General features: G+C 42.5%; 1 protein-coding gene across 2 annotated transcripts in view; it reads left to right on the top strand.

The window, feature by feature from the left end:
* The first annotated feature begins 2421 nt into the window (after positions 1–2421).
* Positions 2422–21657, top strand: part of LOC112266637 (sorting nexin-27) — a 45937-nt gene continuing 26701 nt past the window's right edge. The window contains exons 1-2 of one of the 2 annotated variants that reach the window (XM_024444301.2): positions 2422–2958; positions 17965–18196. In XM_024444301.2, the coding sequence (XP_024300069.1) occupies positions 2648–2958; positions 17965–18196 (543 nt within the window). In that variant the 5' untranslated portion in view covers positions 2422–2647. The remainder of the gene's footprint in view (positions 2959–17964; positions 18197–21657) is intronic. The other variant, XM_024444300.2, reaches the window with a different exon arrangement.

The following is a 21657-nucleotide window of genomic DNA, read 5'->3' as shown; positions in this document are numbered from 1 at the left end:
TGGTTACTACATGATTCCATATGTGTTATTTCATAGTTTTGATGTCTTCACTATTATTCTACAATGTAGAAAACAGTAAAAATAAAGAAAAACCCTTGAATGAGTAGGTGTGTCCAAACGTATTTATAGTAGTAGAGGAAAGACAATTAACATTAAGGGGCAATGCAAATAGTCTGGGTAGCCATGTGATTAGCTGTTCAGGAATCTTATGGCATGGAGGTAGAAGCTGTTGAGAAGCTTTTTGTACCTAGACTTGTCACTCTGGTAGCAGAGAAAACAGTCTATGACTAGGGTGGCTGTAGTCATTGACAATTTTTAGGGCCTTCCTCTGACACCGCCTGGTATAGAGGTCCTGGATGGCAGGAAGCTTGGCCCCAGTGATGTACTGGGCCGTACGCACTACCCTCTGTAGTGCCTTGAGGTCGTAGGCCGAGCAGTTGCCATACCAGGCTGTGATGCAACCAGTCAGGATGCTCACGATTGTGCAGCTGTAGAACTTCTTGAGGATCTGAGGACCCATGCCAAATCTTTTCAGTCTCCTGAGGGGGAATAGGTTTTGTCGTGCCCTCTTCACAACTGCTTTGGTGTGCTTGGACCATAAAAGTTTGTTTGTGATGTGGACACAAAGGAACGTGTAGCTCCCAACCTGCTCCACTACAGCCCTGTTGATGATAATGGGGGCGTGCTAGGTCCTCCTTTTCCAGTAGTCCACAATCATGGGGCGGCCCGTCAGGAAGTCCAGGATCCAGTTGCAGAGGGAGGTGTTTAGTCCCAGAGTCCTTAGCTTAGTGATGAAATATGAGGGCACTATGGTGTTGAATGCTGAGCTGTAGTCAATGAATTGCATTCTCACATAGGTGTTCCTTTTGTCCAGGTGTGAAAGAGCAGTGTGGAGTGCAATATAGATTACATAATCTGTGGATCTGTTGGGGCGGTATGCAAATTGGTGTGGGTATAGGGTTTCTGGAATAATGGTGTTGATGTGAGCCATGACCAGCCTTTCAAAGCACTTCATGGCTACAGACGTGAGGGCTACGGGTCGGTAGTAATTTAGGCAGGTTACCTTGGTGTTGTTGGGCACATGTAGGCTCGTGTCACTGGACAGCTCTCAGCTGTACTTCCCTTTGTAGTCCGTAATAGTTTGCAAGCCCTGCCACATCCGACGAGCATCAGAGCCGGTGTAGTGCGATTCAATCTTAGTCCTGTATTGACACTTTGCCTGTTTGATGGTTTGTCGGAGGGCATAGCAGGGTTTCTTATAAGCTTCCAGGTTACAGTCCCGCTCCTTGAAAGCGGCAGCTCTACCCTTTAGCTCAGTGTGCATGTTGTGTGTAATCCATGGCTTCTGGTTGGGGTATGTACGTGTAGTTGTTTTTCTTTCAGAGTGTAATGAATTCCTACTAAAGAATAGTAGGCTGATACACATTCAAAAGATTAGGTGGCACATGCACCTGTAACAATTTTTTTGTGAATCGCCATAATACTGAAGAAGAGCACTAGTTCATCCTTGGTGACCTCACGGAAGGCCCTTTTCCTTCCTCTCTTTTTGTGTGGTGTGAGAAAGTGCTCATTTATTATGTTGGAGATAAGTAAATAGTATATGCATATTCTGCATGTAGTTCACTACTCCCCAACACTGTAAGCTAAATGTAGTTTATAGGAGATGCTATGTCCCTGTTCTCTAAGGGGTAACAGTAGAGTAACCATCGTCTTGTGTTTCTCTTTTCCAGCCATGCCTCAGTACTACTTCTATTCCACAGGTGTCTGATCGGGCAGTAGCAGTCTACACTCAGACTGGGGAGGGGAGGGGAGGGTCACTATTGTGCGCAGATGGGAGTACATCAGAGGGTAAATACCATCTAATCTTCTCATTTAGAAGAGGATGCTGCACTATAGCTGGGTTTAGACAGGCAGCCCAATTCTGATATTTTTTATGCTAATTGGTATTTTGACCAATCCCATCAAGTCTTTCACATCAGATATTTTTCAGAGCTGAGTTGATTGGTCAAAATGCCAATTTAGTAAAGATTTTTCATCAGAATTGGTCTCCCTATCTAGATGACCATCAAAATAAAGCACATCTAGAGAATGTTCACTAACTGGCTTGAAATTGAATTGAATAGCAATGTGAGAGCATTTACTCACACCTTTATCCATATTTACACAAAGAATTTTGCATTTATAAAAAAAAATGCAATTCAAGAGGTTGTGTGTGGATAGTAAATTATACTTGTGCGTTGTTTTGTTTATGGTACACATTTGTGAGTTGTACTCTATCTCCGTATGGGGTCTCGTGATGCGATCGAGGGGCGGGTTAATAACAAGGAGCTCGTCTGAGTGTATTTCTGAGGGAGTTATTTTACGCTGGCCGGGTTGAATTGTAATCACGTTGGCATGGGAAAACCATAAGCATTAAAACCAGGGGAAAACATCATGCTTCTACGTCACTTTGATTCTGAGCCGACTTCGCCATATGACAGTGGGGGGGCACTTGCTTCACGCCCGGGAGGTAGCCCGTCCCCGATTCCAAATCGAATGTAATCTTTCAGCCGGTGCAAAGACGCGTACACGGGCGGGATTAATCGAACTCTCTGTTGTTTTGAATCCGCTAGACACAGACTGGAGGGGGTACGGCTTTGATTAGAAGATGGCGGATGTTGAAGGCGATGAAATTCGGTCGGCTCTCCTTTCGGCTTCCAGTAATGGACCCGCTGCAGGTTCGGTAGTCGGTACCGGAGGCCAAAATGCTACCCAGGTGACGTCAGGTCCACGGATGGTTAGAATTGTAAAGTCGGAATCAGGATATGGATTCAACGTTCGTGGACAAGTTAGCGAAGGAGGACAACTGCGAAGCATTAATGGGGAATTGTACGCCCCTCTTCAGCATGTCAGTGCTGTTTTGCCTGGAGGGGCTGCGGACCGAGCTGGCATATCAAAGGGTGACAGGATTCTTGAGGTGTAAGTCGGCTTTCTTTACCCATAATAGCGGTCGTTAGCTTCCTAGCTGGCATATCCACCAAGACTGGCTAGTTAACGTTCGAAAGCTAGCTAGCTATCTAGCTACGTCTAACTTAGCTAGCTAGGTTAATTGTCAACTCGACCTCTGATTTTTAAAACTAGCTAGATAAGTTAGCTGTCCAGAGTCAATATATACTATATATACGCAAGTATGTGGACACCCCTTCAAATGAGTGGTTTCGGCTATTTCAGCCACACCAGTTGCTGACAGGTGGGTAAAATCGAGCTCGCAGCCATGCAATCTCCATACACATACATTGGCAGTAGCTAGTGGCACCGTCATAGGATGCCACCTTTCCAACAAGTCAGTTCCTCAAATTTATGACCTCGTAGAACTTCCCTGGTCAGCTGTTATTGTGAAGTGGAAATGTCTAGCAACAACGTGGTAGGCCACACAAGCTCGCAGAACGGGACCACCGATCTAAACTGCATCTGGACGCAACTTGAGCACAAGAACCGTTCCTCGATAGCTTCATAAAATTGGGCTTCCATGGCCGAGCAGCCGCACACAAGCCTAAGATCACCATGTATAATGCCAAATGTCGGCTGGAGTGGTGTAAAGGTCACCGCCACTGGACTCTGGAGCAGTGGAAACTGGTTCTCTGGAGTGATGAATCACGCTTCACCATGGCAGTCCGACGGACGCATCTGGGTTTGTCGGATGCCAGGAGAACACTACCTGCCCCATTGCATAGTGCCAACTGTACAGTTTGGTGGAGGAGGAATCATAGTCTGGGGCTGTTTTTTATGGTTCGGGCTAGGCCCCTCAGTTCCAGTGAAGGGAAATCTTAACGCTACAGCATACAAATAACATTATAGAACAGGGTTAGGCATCCCTGGTCCTGGAGTGCTGCAGCATGTTCATGGTTTTTGATTTAACCAACCTGGACCAGGTGTGTTGAATTTAGTCAGTCACTGAACTGATCAATTAGCTCAGTTGGTCAGGTGTGGTGCCTAGTTGGAACAGTCCTGAGGCACTCGAGGAACAGGGTTACTTACTCTTATTGTAGATGATTCTGTGCTTCCAACTTTGTGGCAACAGTTTGGAGAAGGTCCTTTCCTGTTTCAGAATGACAATGCCCCCAAGCACAAAGCGAGTCCCATACAGAAATGGTTTGTTGAGACTGGCATGGAAGAACTTGACTGGCCTGCACTGAGCCCTGACCTCAACCCCATCAAACACCTTTGGGATGAATTGGAACGCTGACTGCAAGCCATACCTAATCGCCCAACATCAGTGCCTGACCTCACTAATGCTCTTGTGTCTGAATAGAAGCAAGTCCCCCCAGCAATGTTCCAACAACTAGTGGAAGTCTTCCCAGAAGAGGGGAGGCTGTTATAGCAACTCCATAGTAATGCCCATGATTTTGGAATGAGATGTTCGACGAGCATGTGTGCACATACACTAAATGGCTAAAAGTATGTATCTGGGGAGGACATTTCTCAATGGACAATTATCATTGTTACTTGCTGTAAATATGTACAGTACCAGTCAAAAGTTTGGACACACCTACTCATTCAAGTTTTTAAAATTTGATTGACTATTTTCTACACTGTAGAATAATAGTGAAGACAAACTATGAAATAACACACATGGAACACATGGAATCATGTAGTAACCAAGTTCTAAACAAATCCAAATTTATTTTATATTTGAGATTCTTCAAAGTAGCCAACCTTTGCCTTGATGACAGCTTGGCATTTTCTCAACCAGCTTCATGAGGAATGCTTTTCCAACAGTCTTGAAGGAGTTCCCACATATACTGAGCACTTGTTGGCTGCTTTTCCTTCACTCTGCGGTCAAGCAAAGCACCATCACACCATACATGCTGAGATCATCCGTTCACCTACTCTAGGTCTCACAAAGACAGCGGTTGGAACCAAAAATTGCAAATTTGTATTCTTCAAAGGACAGATTTCCACTGGTCATGTTTCTTAGCACAAGCAAGTCTCTTCTTCTTATTGGTATCCTTTAGTAGTGGGTTCTTTGCAGCAATTCAACCATGAAGGCCTGATTCACACAGTTTCCTCTGAACAGTTGTTGAGATGTCTGTTACTTGAACTCTGTGAAGCATTTATTTAGGCTGCAAACTGAGGTGCATTTAACGATAATGAACTTATCCTCTGCAGCAGAGGTAACTCTGGGTCTTCTTTTCCTGTAGTGGTCCTCATGAGAGCCAGTATCATCATAGCGTTGGATGGTTTTTGCAACTGCACTTGAAGAAACTTTAAGAATAGAGTTCTTAATTTTGTCGGATTGACTGACCTTCATGTCTTCGTAATGATGGACTGTCGTTTCTCTTTGCTTATTTGAGCTGTTCTTGCCATAATATGGACTTGGTATTTAACAAATAGGGCTATCTTCTGTATTCTACCGCTACCTTGTTACACCAACTGATTGGCTCAAATGCATTATGAAGGAAAGAAATTACACAAATTAACTTTTAACAGGCACACCTGTATATCAAAATGCAATTCAGGCGACTACCACATGAAGCTGGTTGAGAGAATGCCAAGAGTGTGCAAAGCTGTCATCAAGGCAAAGGGTGACTACTTTGAAGAATGTCAAATATAAAATTATATTTTGATTTGTTCAACACTTTTTTGGTAACTACATGATCCCATATGTGTTATTTCATAGGTTATGTCTTTAGTATTATTCTGCAATGTAGAACATAGTAAAAATAAAGAGATCTGTGTGTAATGTATATAAACTTTCCGTGCATTTACGAGGCATTATAATACATTGTGAGATACACGTTGCCGACTTCAGATGAGTACCGAGGGGCTTGGACTCTAGACATTTTTGTGAGAAGACCGATATCTGGTATGACTCATGGTCTGACAAACAGTTGTAGCTCAGCCATCTTCCACTGCAAATGCGGAAGGCCCACATAGTTGGATGCGAATTGAGATGCAGCCCATGCCAAAAAAAAAACTATAGCTTAAACGGACAGATTTTGATGGTTATTTAATATATATATATATATTCTACCGTTCAAAATGTTGGGGTCACTTAGAAGTTTCCTTATTTTTCAAAGAAAGAACATTTTGTGTCCATTTTAAAATAACATCAAATTGATCAGAAGTACAGTGTAGACATTGTTAATGTTGTAAATGACTATTGTAGTTGGAAACAGCTGATTTAAATAAAAAAATGGAATATCTACATAGCTGTACAGAGACCCATTATCAGCAACCATCACTCCTGTGTTCCAATGGCACGTGGTGTTAGCTAATCCAAGTTTTATCATTTTAAAATGCTAATTGATCATTAGAAAACCCTTTTGCAATTATGTTAGCACAGCTGAAAACTGTTGTTCTGTTTAAAGGCCAGTTTTATTGCTTCTTTAGACTAGTTGAGTATCTGGAGCATCAGCATTTCTGGGTTCGATTACAGGCTCAAAATGGCCAGAAACAAAACTTTCTTCTGAAACTCATCAGTCTATTCTTGTTCTGAGAAAGGAAGGCTATTCCATGCGAGAAATTGCCAAGAAACTGAAGATGTTGTACAACGCTGTGTACTACTCCCTTCACAGAACTGCGCAAACTGGCTCTAACCAGAATAGAAAGAGGAGTGGGAGGCCCTGGTGCACAACTGAGCAAGAGGAGAAGTACATTAGAGTGTCTACTTTGAGAAATAGATGCCTCAGGTCCTCAACTGGCAGCTTCATTAAATAGTACCCGCAAAACACCAGTCTTAACGTCAACAGTGAAGAGGCGACTCCAGGATGCTGGCCTTCTAGGCATAGTTGCAAAGAAAAAGCCATATCTCAGACTGGCTACTAAAAATAAAAGATTAAGATGGGCAAAAGAACACAGACACTGGACAGAGGAAGATAGATTTGTGTGTCCATAACACTTTTTTCCTAAGTTTGAGGTGTTCGATTCACAAAGAACATTTGTGAGACTCAGAAAAAATGAAAAGATGCTGGAGGAGTGCTTGACGCCATATGTCAAGCATTGGTGGAGGCAATGTGATGGTCTGGTGTGTGCTTTGGTGGTGGTAAAGTGGGAGATTTGACCAGGGTAAAATATATTTTGAATAAGAAGACTATCTCTCCGTTTTGCAACGCCATGCCATACCCTGTGGACGGCGCTTAATTGGAGCCAATTTCCTTCTACAACAGGACAATGACCCAAAGCACAGCTCCAAACTATGCAAGAACTATTTAGGGAAGAAGCAGTCAGCTGGTATTCTGTCTATAATGGAGTGGCCAGCACAGTCACCTGATCTCAACCCTTTTGAGCTGTTGTGGGAGCAGCTTGACCGTTTATTCATTTTGCAACTCATTTGATGTATATTTTCATGGAAAACAAGGACCTTTCTAAGTGACCCAAACTTTTGAACAGTAGTGTATATATTACTTAGATTGATGCATGGGTGTGTCAATACCCTTCAGCATTAATCAAATCTAGCTAGCTAACTTTAGCTTGTGGTTTACAACAGGATTTTTGGAGTCAACTCCGACACACAGAAATGGATGAGCACACACATTACCTAATTATTGCGGAGTCCTACTAGGAAGACTACATTTGCATTCTAGATGACTGTGTGTGCTCATCCATTTCTGTGTGTCGGAGTTGACTCCAAAAATCCTGTTGTAAACCACAAGCTAAAGTTAGCTAGCTAGATTTGATTAATGCTGAAGGGTATTGACACACCCATGCATCAATCTAAGTAATATATACACTACTGTTCAAAAGTTTGGGTCACTTAGAAAGGTCCTTGTTTTCCATGAAAATATACATCAAATGAGTTGCAAAATGAATAAACGGCATAATGCTGCTCATTTGCTCATCAATTTAGCATATAAAAGGCCTATTTTGTTTGAATATAGCTGGTCTGTAGGAACTAAAATAATTTGGTGATATTTTTGCTCTGCGCAGCCTTGACGAATCCCATGGGATGATGTGGCGCACTATACTCTAAGCCTATTCTTTGCCACTTTATAGCCCTATTCAGACCGGTATTACTAGAGACATTGGTTATGTAATTATTATCCAAGCATGCACATTAAACCTCTGACTAGGGGGCAGTATTTTCATTTATGGAAAAAGAACGTTCCCAAAGTAAACAGGCTTTTTTGTCAGGACAAGATGCTAGAATATGCATATAATTGACAGCTTGGGATAGAAAACACTATAAAATTTCCAAAACTGTAAAAATATTGCCTGTGAGTATAACAGAACTGATATTACAGGCGAAAGCCTGCGATAAATCCAATCCGGAAGTACCTCGTGTTTTGAAAGATCTGCGTTCTGATGCGTCCCTATTGAGCAGTGAATGGGCTATCAACCAGATTACTTTTTCTACGTATTCCCCAAGGTGTCTACAGCATTGTGATGTAGTTTCACGCCTTTATGTTGAAGAATGAGCGTAAGCGGCTACATTGCGCAAGTGGTCACCTGATGGCTCTCAAAGAGATTCTTGCGTAAAATACAGAGGTAGCCATTTTTCCTCTTGGTCCTACTGGTGGATATATTATCGAATAGATATTTGAAAAACACCTTGAGGATAGATTATAAACGTTTGCCATGTTTCTGTCGATATTATGGAGCTAATTTGGAATCTTTTCCGGTCGATTTCTCAGCCAAACGTGAAGAACAAATGGAGCAATTTCGCCTACAAAAATAATATTTTGGGAAAAAAGGAACATTTGCTATCTAACTGGGAGTCTCGTGAGTGAAAACATCCGAAGCTCATCAAAGGTAAACGATTTAATTTGATTGCTTTTCTGATTTTCGTGACCAAGTTGCCTACTGCTAGCTGGACATAATGCTATGCTAGGCTATCAATAAACTTAAACAAATGCTTGACTTGGTTTGGCTGTAAAGCATATTTTCAAAATCTGAGATGACAGGGTGATTAACAAAAGGCTAAGCTGTGTTTCAATATATTTCACTTGTGATTTCATGAATAGGAATATTTTCTAGTAATATTTATGTCCGTTGCATTATGTTCCGTGCATTATGTTCTCTGCTGCCAATGACTGGAACGAACTACAAAAATCTCTGAAACTGGAAACACTTATCTCCCTCACTAGCTTTAACTTCTTAAGCTTCCCCCCTACTTTTTCTGAAATTCTGTTAAAAATCGCGCAACATTTTGGCGTCCTGCTACTCAGGCCAGGAATATAGTATATGCATATGATTAGTATGTGTGGATAGAAAACACTCAGACGTTTCCAAAACTGTTTAAATCACGGCTGTGACTATAACAGAACGTCTGTTTCATCGAAAAGCGCAGGAAAATCTGATCACTGGAGATGGAAAAAAGTATCCATGCGCCACTCCCATGAATTGTTAAAGGTGAACCGTAATATATTAGGCCAAGCTTGCAGTACCTACAGCTACCACAGGATCTATAGAGTCTCCTCATTTGAATCTGAATTGATTCTTGGTAGATCCGCCCAAAGGGAACCGATTCTCTCCGACCACCAACCCGAGGCATTGTCTGTCTTTTTCTCCGGACATTTTTCCACACGGCAGGCTATCGAATTTACATCGCCTCCTGATGATTTTTATAGCTTATTAACGTGTAGTTATACCTAAAGTTGCATTAGAAAGGTATTTCGAAGTGTTTTGTAAAAGTTTATCGTCGAATTTTTAACTTTTGAAAAATGACGTTACGTTATGAAACGCTCTTTTTTTTTCCGTTTTCCACACAGTCTTCATAGATCGATATCTAGGCTATATATGGACCGATTTAATCCAAAAAAAGACCCAGTATTGATTATGGGACATCAAGGTGTGCAAAGAAAGAAGATGGTCAAAGGTAATTAATGTTTTATATTTTATTGTGCGGTTTGTGTAGCGCCGACTATGCTAATTCTTTTGTTTACATCCCCTACGGGTCTTTTGGGGTGTTGCATGCTATCAGATAATAGCTTCTCATGCTTTCGCCGAAAAGCATTTTAAAAATCTGACACGGTGGCTAGATTCACAATGACTGTAGCTTTATTTTAATACCAAACATGTGTATTTTAATGAACGTTTGCGTTTTAACTAATACCATTAGCATATAGCGTCGCGCATGTGCATTTCTAGAGCTCTAGGTGAGACGTCTGCGTCTCAAGTAAGCTCAAGAGGTTTTTAAGCACCAACTGTCAGAGCAGCTCACAGATTACTGCACCTTTACATAGCCCACCTATAATTTAGCCCAAACAGCTACCTCTTTCCCAACTGTATTTAATTTTAATTTATTTATTTATTTTGCTCCGTTGCACCCCATTATTTTTATTTCTACTTTGCACATTCTTCCATTGCAAAACTACCATTCCAGTGTTTTACTTGCTATATTGTATTTACTTTGACACCATGGCCTTTTTTGCCTTTACCTCCCTTCTCACCTCATTTGCTCACATTGTATATAGACTTGTTTATACTGTATTATTGACTGTATGTTTGTTTTACTCCATGTGTAACTCTGTGTCGTTGTATCTGTCGAACTGCTTTGCTTTATCTTGGCCAGGTCGCAATTGTAAATGAGAACTTGTTCTCAACTTGCCTACCTGGTTAAATAAAGGTAAAATAAAAATAAATACAATGTTAATTAGTGTCAGATGATGACAACAATCCCAGACACGGGGTGGGTAGTTACAACATTAAGAGGACAATACACACTTCATTTTTTTCAAACGCCCCCCCCCTGTAATTCCTAATATTTTTCAAATTGAATTGACTCATGATTGAATCATGGAGGTTTTAATTCTAGACGGGAAGATATTTCAGTCATTCTAGAAGTTAATAGGCTACACTAACTCATGCTTGGTGGCCAAATGTGTAGGTTTCCCCATCCATAATATTTCAATTGAAGTGTGATCATAATCATTATTTTAGCCAAATTCCCCCCTCTACAGGAAGGTAGCTCTCCAGGAACAGGGTTGGAGAGCCCTTCCCTAGGATATCAACAGCCAGCCAGGGTTTCTTTAAATAAGCTATAGCCAAAATACTTTTTATTGCACATTTTAGACCTAATTAAACTGATGCATTTGGTGACGTTCGACTTCAATTCACTGGCACTGTGAAGAATAGCTTAGCCATATTAATTAATAGCCAAATGTCACACATGCATACAGTACCAGTCAAAAGTTTGGACACACATACTCATTCAAGGTTTTTTTTCTCTCCTTTTTTCTATGTTGTAGAATAATAATGAAGACAAACTATGAAATAACAAATATGGAATCATGTAGTAAGCAAAAAAGTGTTAAACAAATATATTTGACATTCTTCAAAGTAGCCACCCTTTGCCTTGATAACAACTTTGCACACTTTTGGCATTCTCTCAACCTGCTTCACCTGGAATGCTTTTCCAACAGTCTTGAAGGAGTTCCCACATATGTTGAGCACTTGTTGACTGCTTTTCCTTCCCTCTGCGGTCCAACTCATCACAAACCATCTCTATTGGGTTGAGGTCGGGTTATGGTGGAGGCTAGGTCATCTGATGCAGCACTCCATCACTCTCTTTCTTGGTCAAATAGCCCTTACACGGCTTGGAGGTTTATTGGGTCATTGTCCTGTTGAAAAACAAATGATAGTCCCACTAAACGCAAACCAGATGGGATGGCGTATCCCTGCAGAATGCTGTGGTAGCCATGCTGGTTAAGTGTGCCTTGAATTCTAAATAAATCACAGTGTCAGAAGCAAAGTACCATTTTACCACCTCCATGCTACACGATACTCTGCATCTCACAAAGAAACAGCGGTTGGAACCAAAAATCAGACCAAAGGACAGATTTCCACCAGTATAATGTCCATTGCTTGTGTTTCTTGGCCCAAGCAAGTCTTTTTTTTCTTATTATTGGTGTCCTTTAGTAGTGGTTTCTTTGCAGCAAAGTTCTTGAAATTTTCCACATTGACTGACCATGTCTAAAAGTAATGATGGACTGTCGTTTCTCTTTGCTTATTTGAGCGGTTCTTGCCGTAATATGGACTTAGCCCTATTTGGTAAAAGACCATCTTCTGTATACCAACCCTACCTTGTCACAAAACAACTGATTGACTCAAATGCATTAAGAAGGAAAGAAATTCCACAAATGTACTTTTTAACAAGGCATACCTGTTCATTTAAATGCATTCCAGGTGACTACCTCATGAAGCAGTTTGAGAGAATGCCAAGAGTGTGCAACGCTGTCAAGGCAAAGGGTGGCTATCTCAAATATAAAATCTATTTTCATTTGTTTAACACTTTTTTTTTGGTTACTACATGATTCCATATGTGTTATTTCATAGTTTTGATGTCTTCACTATTATTCTGCAATGTAGAAAATAGTAAAACAAATAAAGAAACCCTTGAATAAATAGGTGTCCTGTGTGTGTGTGTGTGTATATACATACAGTTGAAGTCGGAAGTTTATGTACACTTAGGTTGGAGTCATTAAAACTCGTTTTTCATCCACTTCACAAATTTCTTGTTTACAAACTATAGTTTTGGCAAGTCGGTTAGGACATCTACTTTGTATTTGGTAGCATTGCCTTTAATTGGTTTAACTTGGGTCAAACTTTTTGGGAGCCTTCCACAAGCTTCCCACAATAAGTTGGGTGAATTTTGGCCCATTCCTCCTGACAGATTTGGTGTAACCGAGTCAGGTTTGTGGGCCTCCTTGCTTGCACATGCTTTTTCCATTCTGCCCACAAATTTTCTATAGGATTGAGGTCAGGGCTTTGTGATGGCCACTCCAATACCTTGACTTTGTTGTCCTTAAGCCATTTTGCCACAACTTTGGAAGTATGCTTGGGGCCATTGTCCATTTGGAAGACCTATTTGTGGCCAACTTCCTGACTGATGTCTTGAGATGTTGATGTCTTGAGATGAGATATATTCACATAATTTTCCTCCCTCATGAAGCCATCTATTTTGTGAAGTGCACCAATCCCTCCTGCAGCAAACCACCCCCACAACATGATGCTGCCACCCCGTGCTTCATGGTTGGGATGGTGTTCTTCGGCTTGCAAGCCTCCCCCTTTTTCCTCCAAACATAACATAGTTCTATTTTTGTTTCATCAGACCAGAGGACATTTCTCCAAAAAGTACAATCTTTGTCTCCATGTGCATTTGCAAACCGTAGTCTTTTTTTATGACGGTTTTGGAGCAGTGGCTTCTTCGTTGCTGAGCAGCCTTTCAGGTTATGTCGATGTAGGACTCATTTTACTGTGGATATAGATACTACTTTTGTACCTGTTTCCTCCAGCATCTTCACAGGGTCCCTTGCTGTTGTTCTGGGATTGATTTGCACTTTTCTGACCTAAGTACGTTCATCTCTAGGAGACAGAACACGTCTCCTTCCTGAGCGGTATGATGGCTGCATGGTTCCATGGTGCTTATACTTGCGTACTATTGTTTGTACAGATGAACGTGGTACCTTCAGGCATTTGTAAATTGCTCCCAAGGATGAACCAGACATGTGGAGGTCTACAATTTTTTTCTGGGGTCTTGGCTGATTTCTTTAGATTTTCCCATGATGTCAAGCAAAGAGGCACTGAGTTTGAAGGTAGGCCTTGAAATACATCCACAGGTACATCTCCAATTGACTCAGGCTAATTGACATCATTTATCAGAAGCTTCTAAAGCCATGGCATAATTTTCTGGAATTTCCAATCAGTTTAAAGGCACAGTCAATTTAGTGCATGTAGACTTCTGACCCACTGGAATTGTGATACAGTGAAATAATCTGTCTGTAAACAATTGTTGAAAAAATTAGGTGTCATACGCAAAGTAGATGTCCTAACCGACTTGCCGAAACTATAGTTTGTTAACAAGAAATTTGTAGAGTGGTTGAAAAATGAGTTTTAATGACTCCAACCTAAGTGTATGTAAACTTCCGACTTCAACTGTGTGTGTGTAATATATATATATATTATATTATATATATATATATATATTATTATATATCGTTCCTGCTTTTGCGGCACAGTCGATAGCGTGCCGGGATAGAAGGTCGAGGGTTCGAGACCTGCTCCCTGCTGTTTCATTACATTGTTGTCAGAAGTGATCGGACCTTGCATCCACGACAGTGCGTGTGCTTGGATGGTGCGCGTTCCTGTAAGACGTAGAGTCGCAAGCTAGCGTGAGGACACACTCTTTGAAAGGAGGGAGTAGTGTAACGACCCTGGGTTTATAAGCGAGGAAATCGACCCTGCTGCACGAGCATGCTTTTGCGGCACAGTCGATAGCGCGCCGGACCTCGGGCTAGAAGGTCGAGGGTTCGAGGCCTGCTCCCTGCTGTTTCGTTATATATTTACATATACACTTAGTGAATTTACAAGGCATTACAATACATTGTGAGGTACAGATTGCCAAGATATAGACTATGCACACTCTCCCTCGCCGACCCTCTTGCTCTTTTATCTTTGCTTTGAAAAATGCTAGTGTGTGTTTGGTCTTCGGTCTGTTGCGTGTTGGAATAGATCGGCCTGCTCATTGATAGACCCTACTTTAGTGAAATTGTGTGAGACATTGCAAACCAAGACATTATGAAAAACAGCATTGCTATAGCCTATACATCTCAACCTCCGTTGCAAAAATACTAAATCTTTGGAGTTGATTCCTATATGAATCAAAGCTTCACACCAGAAATGGGGGGAGTCAACGTGCGAGGAATCTATTATTTTGGAATCGACTAACGCTTAGCTATCAAATTGGCTAACTATCTAGTTAACCACACCACAGCAGTTGGCCGCAGTTGGCCGATATGTCATCTGTAACTAGTTAGCTAACCTTTAGCTAGCAAGTAGCCTTGCTAATTAGCTAGCAAGTAGCCTTGCTAATTAGCTAGCAAGTAGCCTTGCTAATTAGCTAGCAAGTAGCCTTGCTAATTAGCTAGCAAGTAGCCTTGCTAATTAGCTAGCAAGTAGCCTTGCTAATTAGCTAGCAAGTAGCCTTGCTAATTAGCTAGCAAGTAGCCTTGCTAATTAGCTAGCAAGTAGCCTTGCTAATTAGCTAGCAAGTAGCCTTGCTAATTAGCTAGCAAGTAGCCTTGCTAATTAGCTAGCAAGTAGCCTTGCTAATTAGCTAGCAAGCTTTTTATTAAAGAAATCCAGACCTGCATTCATTTCCACAAATTTGTGAGTAGTGTTCGCTACACCCTCTTTGCTAGCTATTGGTAACGTTACATCTTGAGCTAGCTAATTTGTCAGAGGTAGAGAGCTACGTTCACACAGTCGGTAGGTGATCTTAATCCTATGATCATGAGCTGAGTGTCATTGGTTTCTTGCTAACATCAGTATAATAAAAGGATGGTGTTAGATTATTTTTTTGTTCTTTTTTGTTGTTGAATTTTACCCCTTCTCCCCAATTTTGTGGTATCCAGTTGTTTTAGTAGCTACTATCTTGTCTCATCGCTACAACTCCCGTACGGGCTCGGGAGAGACGAAGGTTGAATGTCATGCGTCCTCCCAACCAAGCCGCACTGCTTCCTAACACAGCGCGCATCCAACCCAGAAGCCAGCCGTACCAATGTGTCAGAGGAAACACCGTGCACCTGGCAACCTTGGTTAGCGAGCACTGCGCATAGCCCGCCACAGGAGTTGCTGGTGCGCGATGAGACAAGGACATCCCTACTGGCCAAGCCCTCCCTAACCCGGATGACGCTAGGCCAATTGTATGTCGCCCCACGGACCTCCTGGTCGTGGCCGGTTACGACAGAGACTGGGCGCGAACCCAGAGTCTCTGATGGCACAGCTGGCGCTGCAGTACAGCGCCCTTAACCACTGCGCCAGCCAGGAGGCCACACCCCTGCCATATTTCTGAGTGTATTTGTGTGCAAGTCGGTGTGTCTGGGTGGAGTTGAAACAGGCATGGCTGGACCCTTGAGACACTGTACAACAGCAATGTTTTTTTGCCAAGGCCAACACCTCAAGTCATAAATAGCATATTTTAATCAACCTCGGAGGAGATAATTAACTTTTCATACCATCCTTTAAAAAAATAAAGGCTGCAAAGGATATGGTCTTTCTGTACCACATTACTCCATTTATGTCATTGCAGAAGCAGTGCAGTCTCTTCAGGACACATATTTTTCTGCTTTTATATGAAATATTAGTTTCCCTTACTCTTGAATAACATGAGTGGAAAATGGAATTGATACCAAACTTTTCTCTCTCAATGAAAAATCGAGAGAAAGAATGAGGAACATGGTAGACCCAACTTGAGTCATCAACAGGTTTACTGTGTCCCAAATGGCACCCTATTCCCTACGTAGTGCACTACGGGCCCTGGTAAATATATAGAAAATGAGGTGCCGTTGGGATTGCCTTCCTAACGCTTGGCTATATTTTTATCAACAACTAGTGCAACTTGCCACTCTGCCTGTGTCGTATGATCGATACTGTTCATGTGACACATTAACCAGCTACTTCTGCTTTCCCAACGGTTGGAAATAAATGTGTGGTCATCAAGTTATTCTCCCGGTGCCGACTCCACCTCTAGCTCACATGTCAGTGGATCAGGCCTATAGGTTGACCAAAGTTGGTTTTATTTGTGCATGCACATTCTCTATTTTACCAGATGGCTTTAGGCTGATGTCAGTCGCCACTATTGATTGTGCAAAACTTAAAATCTAGGCAATGTTTTAATTTGCGATTTCAATTAATTTAGATCCACCCTTGTCAATGAGTGAAACATGTCTTATGAAGTAGCCTAGTATCAAGAAGTTGGGCAACTCTTTCTTGGTACTTTTCCTGTTTATTTTGTCTTCATCCCTATTCAGTTCCCTACCTTCTCGTTTCTCTAGGATATTCGTGAGATGAAATTGGTGCTTCACTGAATTGTATTTCTGATTTGATAGAAGGATCAAGGCTACATCAAAGCTGTGTTGTGGAGAGGGGTTATCCTACACCAGGGATGGGCAACTGGTGGCCCTCAGATCAATTCAAAATTTGTTTGTGCATCAGCCCCTCATAAGTTCAGATTTTTTGGCACCCACCCCCATCAGTTGCCCATCCCTGACCTACACCCTCTAGCCCTTTTTGTCTCCCATTCTTTTGAGTACCCCTGAATAAGCTTGAGGAAAGTCCAATTTCCACTCAAGTCTTGTTTCTTTCTCTTTCATATTAAACTCCTTTCTCTTCTATCTCCCCCCCCCCCACTTCTCAGGCTCTGTCTCTCTCACTCTTTTTGGTTGTTGTTGGTATTACTGAAATGAATAAGTAATGATGGAAACAGTGTGTATGGCAAGCAGGTGCTGCCCTGCCCTCCCTCCACCCCCTTGGTTCTGATAAGCAGATTAGCCAAAACACCTGCTGCCATCTGGCCTCAGTACTGTTAGTTAGGCTTGGGCGGTATACGGTAGGGATGTGGCAAATTGTCAATTTTGCTTTTTAAATCGGGTTTCCATTCAAACAAAACAAATCATACAATTGCACGTCAATTCACAATGTACACTGAACCAAAATATAAATGCAACATGTGAAGTGTTGCTCCCATGTTTCGTAAAATGAAATTAAACAACCCAGAATTTCCATTTACACAATGCTTATTTCTCTAAAATGTTGTGCACATGTTTGTTTACATCCCTGTTAGTGAGCATTTCTCATTTGCCAAGATAATCCATCCACCTGACAGGTGTGGCATATCAAGAAGCTGATTAAACAGCATGATCATTACACAGGTGCACCTTGTGCTGTGTACAATAAAAGGCCACTCTAAAATATGCAGTTTTGTCACAACACAATGCCACAGATGTCTCAAGGTTTAAGGGAGCACACAATTGGCATGCTGAATGCAGGAATGTCCACCAGAGATGGTGCCAGAGAATTGAATGTTAATTTCTCTATCATAAGCCGCCTCATGTCATTTTAGAGAATTTGGCAGTACTTCCAACCCGCCTCACAACCGCAGACCACATGTATGGGGAATAGGCCTAACCAAAAACTACCACCATGAATAGGCATAACATGAGCACTGATTCCATTCCGCCATCTCTCGCTCTATGCGTCCCACAGTAATGGAGTGAGCGTGGAGGGGGCCACCCACAAGCAGGTGGTGGATCTGATCCGGACCGGAGAGAGGGAGCTGGTGCTGTCCGTGCTGTCTGTGCCTCCCCAGGAGGCAGACTGCCTGGAGGCCGGGGATGAGAGCGCGGCCCAGCTCAGCTACGACTACAGCGACAAGCAGGCCGTACCCATCTCCATCCCCACCTTCAAGCACGTGGAGCAGCACGCCGAGAGGTTTGTGGTAAGTAAAAAATGTATTACACTGAGGTTTCTGGACGGCCTTGTTTACTACAGATGTGGGCTTTTAGAAAAGTTTAGTCAGTGTCTTGTCCGGTGCAGATTTCGGCCAAGCCAAAATGTGTAGGCCACTGCCAGTTAACACATGTACAATGCAACCTATATTTATCCCTTCCAAGTTAAAGAATGTGTATGTGCAGGGCTCTAAATTAAATACATTAATTGGTGGCACTGCTGCTCCTAACTTAAAAATGTAGGAGCACAATATAATATATAGGAGTACCAGAAAATATGCTTCTGCCTTCTTCTGAAACACATGTTGTGCCCTACAAACAAATATGTAACCCTATAAATACATGTTTTGTTTTAAAATGTTGATACAAAAACCTAATGTAAAAGCAATATTTTCACACTGCGATATTACATAAATTGTACACTTGCTTTTTTCACAAACCTTTTTCTCATGGCATGTTCATAATGAAACTGTAAACGCATTGGCAACCTAACACACTAGACAACTACATCAAAACTTGAGTTGCGTGGGGATTTGCTAAATTAAGGACTTCAAGAGCAGCTTGAGCCGCCACTCGCGCTTCTGAAAACAGGTGCATCTTTCTCAATGTTCACCATTTACTCACGTTTTAAGAGGATGTTATTCCCTTAATACTGGGAGTTGAGACAGTTAACAGCATTACAAAGCTAAAATGGGGCACTAGAAAATCTGTGTTTCGGAGAACGCGGTATAATCACGGACTCCAGACATTAAAACGGAATGTATTGAATTTAGTACGGAGTCAACTAAAATGTATTGAACCAAGTTAATGTTAAGTCATTAACAAAATCCATCTGGGATTTGTATTTTCGTGCACATTTCTGAAACTGCAGAGGCATGCCCCTGTTTGTGTATGCGGTGCGTGTAGATCTACACTTTGTGGTAGCAGTTAGCGATTATGCTAATGATAACCTTCTGGTAGAGATCAAATCAAACTTTATTTGTCACATGCGCCGAATACAAGTGTAGACCTTACCGTGAAATGCTTGCTTACCCATAACCTTAACCAACAGCGCAGTTCAAGAAGATTTAATAAAATATTTACCAAATAGACTAATGTAAAAAATAATAATAAAAACAAGAATAACAATAACAAGGCTATATTTTATTTTTATTTTACCTTTATTTTACTAGGCAAGTCAGTTAAGAACAAATTATTATTTTCAATGACGGCCTAGGAACAGTGGGTTAACTGCCTGTTCAGGGGAAGAACGACAGATGTGTACCTTGTCAGTTCGGGGATTCAAACTTGCAACCTTTCGGTTACTAGTCCAACGCTCTAACCACTAGGCTACCCTGCCGCCCCATATACAGGGTGTACCGAGTCAGTGTGCGGGGGTACAGGTTAGTTGAGGTCATTTGTACGTGTAGGTAGAGGTGAAGTGACTATGCATAGATAATAAACAACGAGTAGCAGCAGTGTACAAAAGGGAGAGGGGGGAGGTCAATGTAACTAGTCCGGCTCACATTGAGGGAGAGGTTGTTATCCTGGCACCACACTGCCAGTTCTGACCTCCTCCCTATAGGCCATCTCATCATTGGCGGTGATCAGGCCTACCACTGTTGTGTCGTCAGCAAACATAATGATGGTGTTGTAGTCATGTTTGGCCACGCAGTTGTAGGTGAACAGGGAGTACAGGAGGGGACTAAGTACACACCCCTTAGAGTTATGAATCAGCTTGATAGACGTGTTATTTTCTAGTCTTACCACCTGGGGGTGGCCCGTCAGGAAGTCCAGGATCCAGTTGCAGAGTGAGGTGTTTAGTCCCAGAGTCCTTAGCTTAGTGATGAGCTTCGTGGGCACTATGGTGTTGAACGCTGAGCTGTAGTCAATGAACATCATTCTCACATAGGTGTTCCTTTTGTCCAGGTGGGAAAAGGCAGTGTTGAGTGCAATGGAGATTGCCTCATCTGTGGATCTTTTGGGACGGTATGCGAATTGGACAGGGTCAAGGGAGTCTGGGAGGATGCTGTTGATGAGAGCTATGACCAGCCTTTCAAAGCACTTCATGGTTACCGACATGTGTGCCACAGGGTGGTAATCATTTAGGCAGGATACCTTCGCTTCCTTGGGCACAGGGACTATGGTGGTCTGCTTAAAACATGTAGGTATTACAGACTCGGTCAGGGAGAGGTTGAAAATGTCAGTGAAGACACGACAGTTGGTCCGCGCATGCTTTGATTACACGTCCTGGTAGTCCGTCTGGCCAGCAGCTTTGTTAATGTTGACCTGTTTTAAAGGTTTTGTTCACATCGGCAACCGAGAGCGTTATCACAGTGCTCCAGAACATCTGGATGCATGCTTCAGTATTGCTTGCCTCAATACGAGCATAAAAGGCATTTAGCTCATCTGGTAGGCTCACGTCACTGGGCAGCTCGCGTCTGGGTTTCCTTTTGTAGTCCATAACAGTTTTCAAGCCCAGCCACATTAGACGATTCAATCTTAATTCAGTATTGACGCTTTACTTGTTTGGTGGTTTGACTGAGGGCATAGCGGGATTTCTTGTAAGTGTCCGGATTAGTCTCCCACTCCTTGAAAGGGGCAGCTCTAGCCTTTAGTTCGATGCGGATATTGCCTGTAATCCGTGGCTTCTGGTTGGCATATGTATGTACGGTCACTGTGGGGACGACGTCATCGATGCACTTATTGATGAAGTCGATGACTGAGGTGTTGTACTCCTCAATGCCATTGGATTAATCCCGGGATATATTCCAATCTGGGCTAGCAAAACAGTCCTGAAGTGTAGCATCCGTGTCATTAGACCACTTCCGTATTGAGCGAGTCACTGGTACTTCCTGCTTTAGTTTTTGCTTGTAGCAGCCAGCATGCTCCTGTACTGCCCACGTCTGAGTGATGAAGGAAGATGGGCGAACAAGCCATGGCTCGGGTGGCTGGGGTCGCTGATTTTATCTTCTTGGCCTACCTTCGACATCTGGTGTTGTAGGTGTCCTGATGGACTGGACAGTGATGCAGCCTGACAGTATGGTCTCTATAGTGCTCCTGTGGAACTCTGAGGGCCCTGTAGGACAGGCCAAATTCTTTCAGCATCCTGAGGTTGAAGAACGTGCTGACGTGCTTTCTTCACCACGGTGTCCGTGTGGTTTGACCATTTCAGCTTCTCGGAGATGTGCACGCCAAGGAACTTGAAGTTTTGGACTGCCTCCACGTAGGCCCCGTTGATGGGGTGTGCCCAGCCTGGTTCCTCCTAAAGTCTACAATCGGCTCCTTTGTTTTGTTGAGGGAGAGGTTGTTTACCTGCCACCGCCGTCAGTGCCTACCTCCTCCTTATAGTCCGTCTCATCGTTGTTTGTAATCAGGCCTACTACTTTTGCGTCATCAGATGAATTTGATGATAGCATTGGAAGTGTGAGGCCACGCAGTCGTGGGTGTACAGGAGGGGACTGTGGACGCA

Source organism: Oncorhynchus tshawytscha, linkage group LG13 (genome assembly GCF_018296145.1).
Source record: "Oncorhynchus tshawytscha isolate Ot180627B linkage group LG13, Otsh_v2.0, whole genome shotgun sequence".
In the NCBI taxonomy this organism is placed as follows: domain Eukaryota; kingdom Metazoa; phylum Chordata; class Actinopteri; order Salmoniformes; family Salmonidae; genus Oncorhynchus; species Oncorhynchus tshawytscha.
This window is presented reverse-complemented; position numbering and strand designations above follow the sequence as displayed.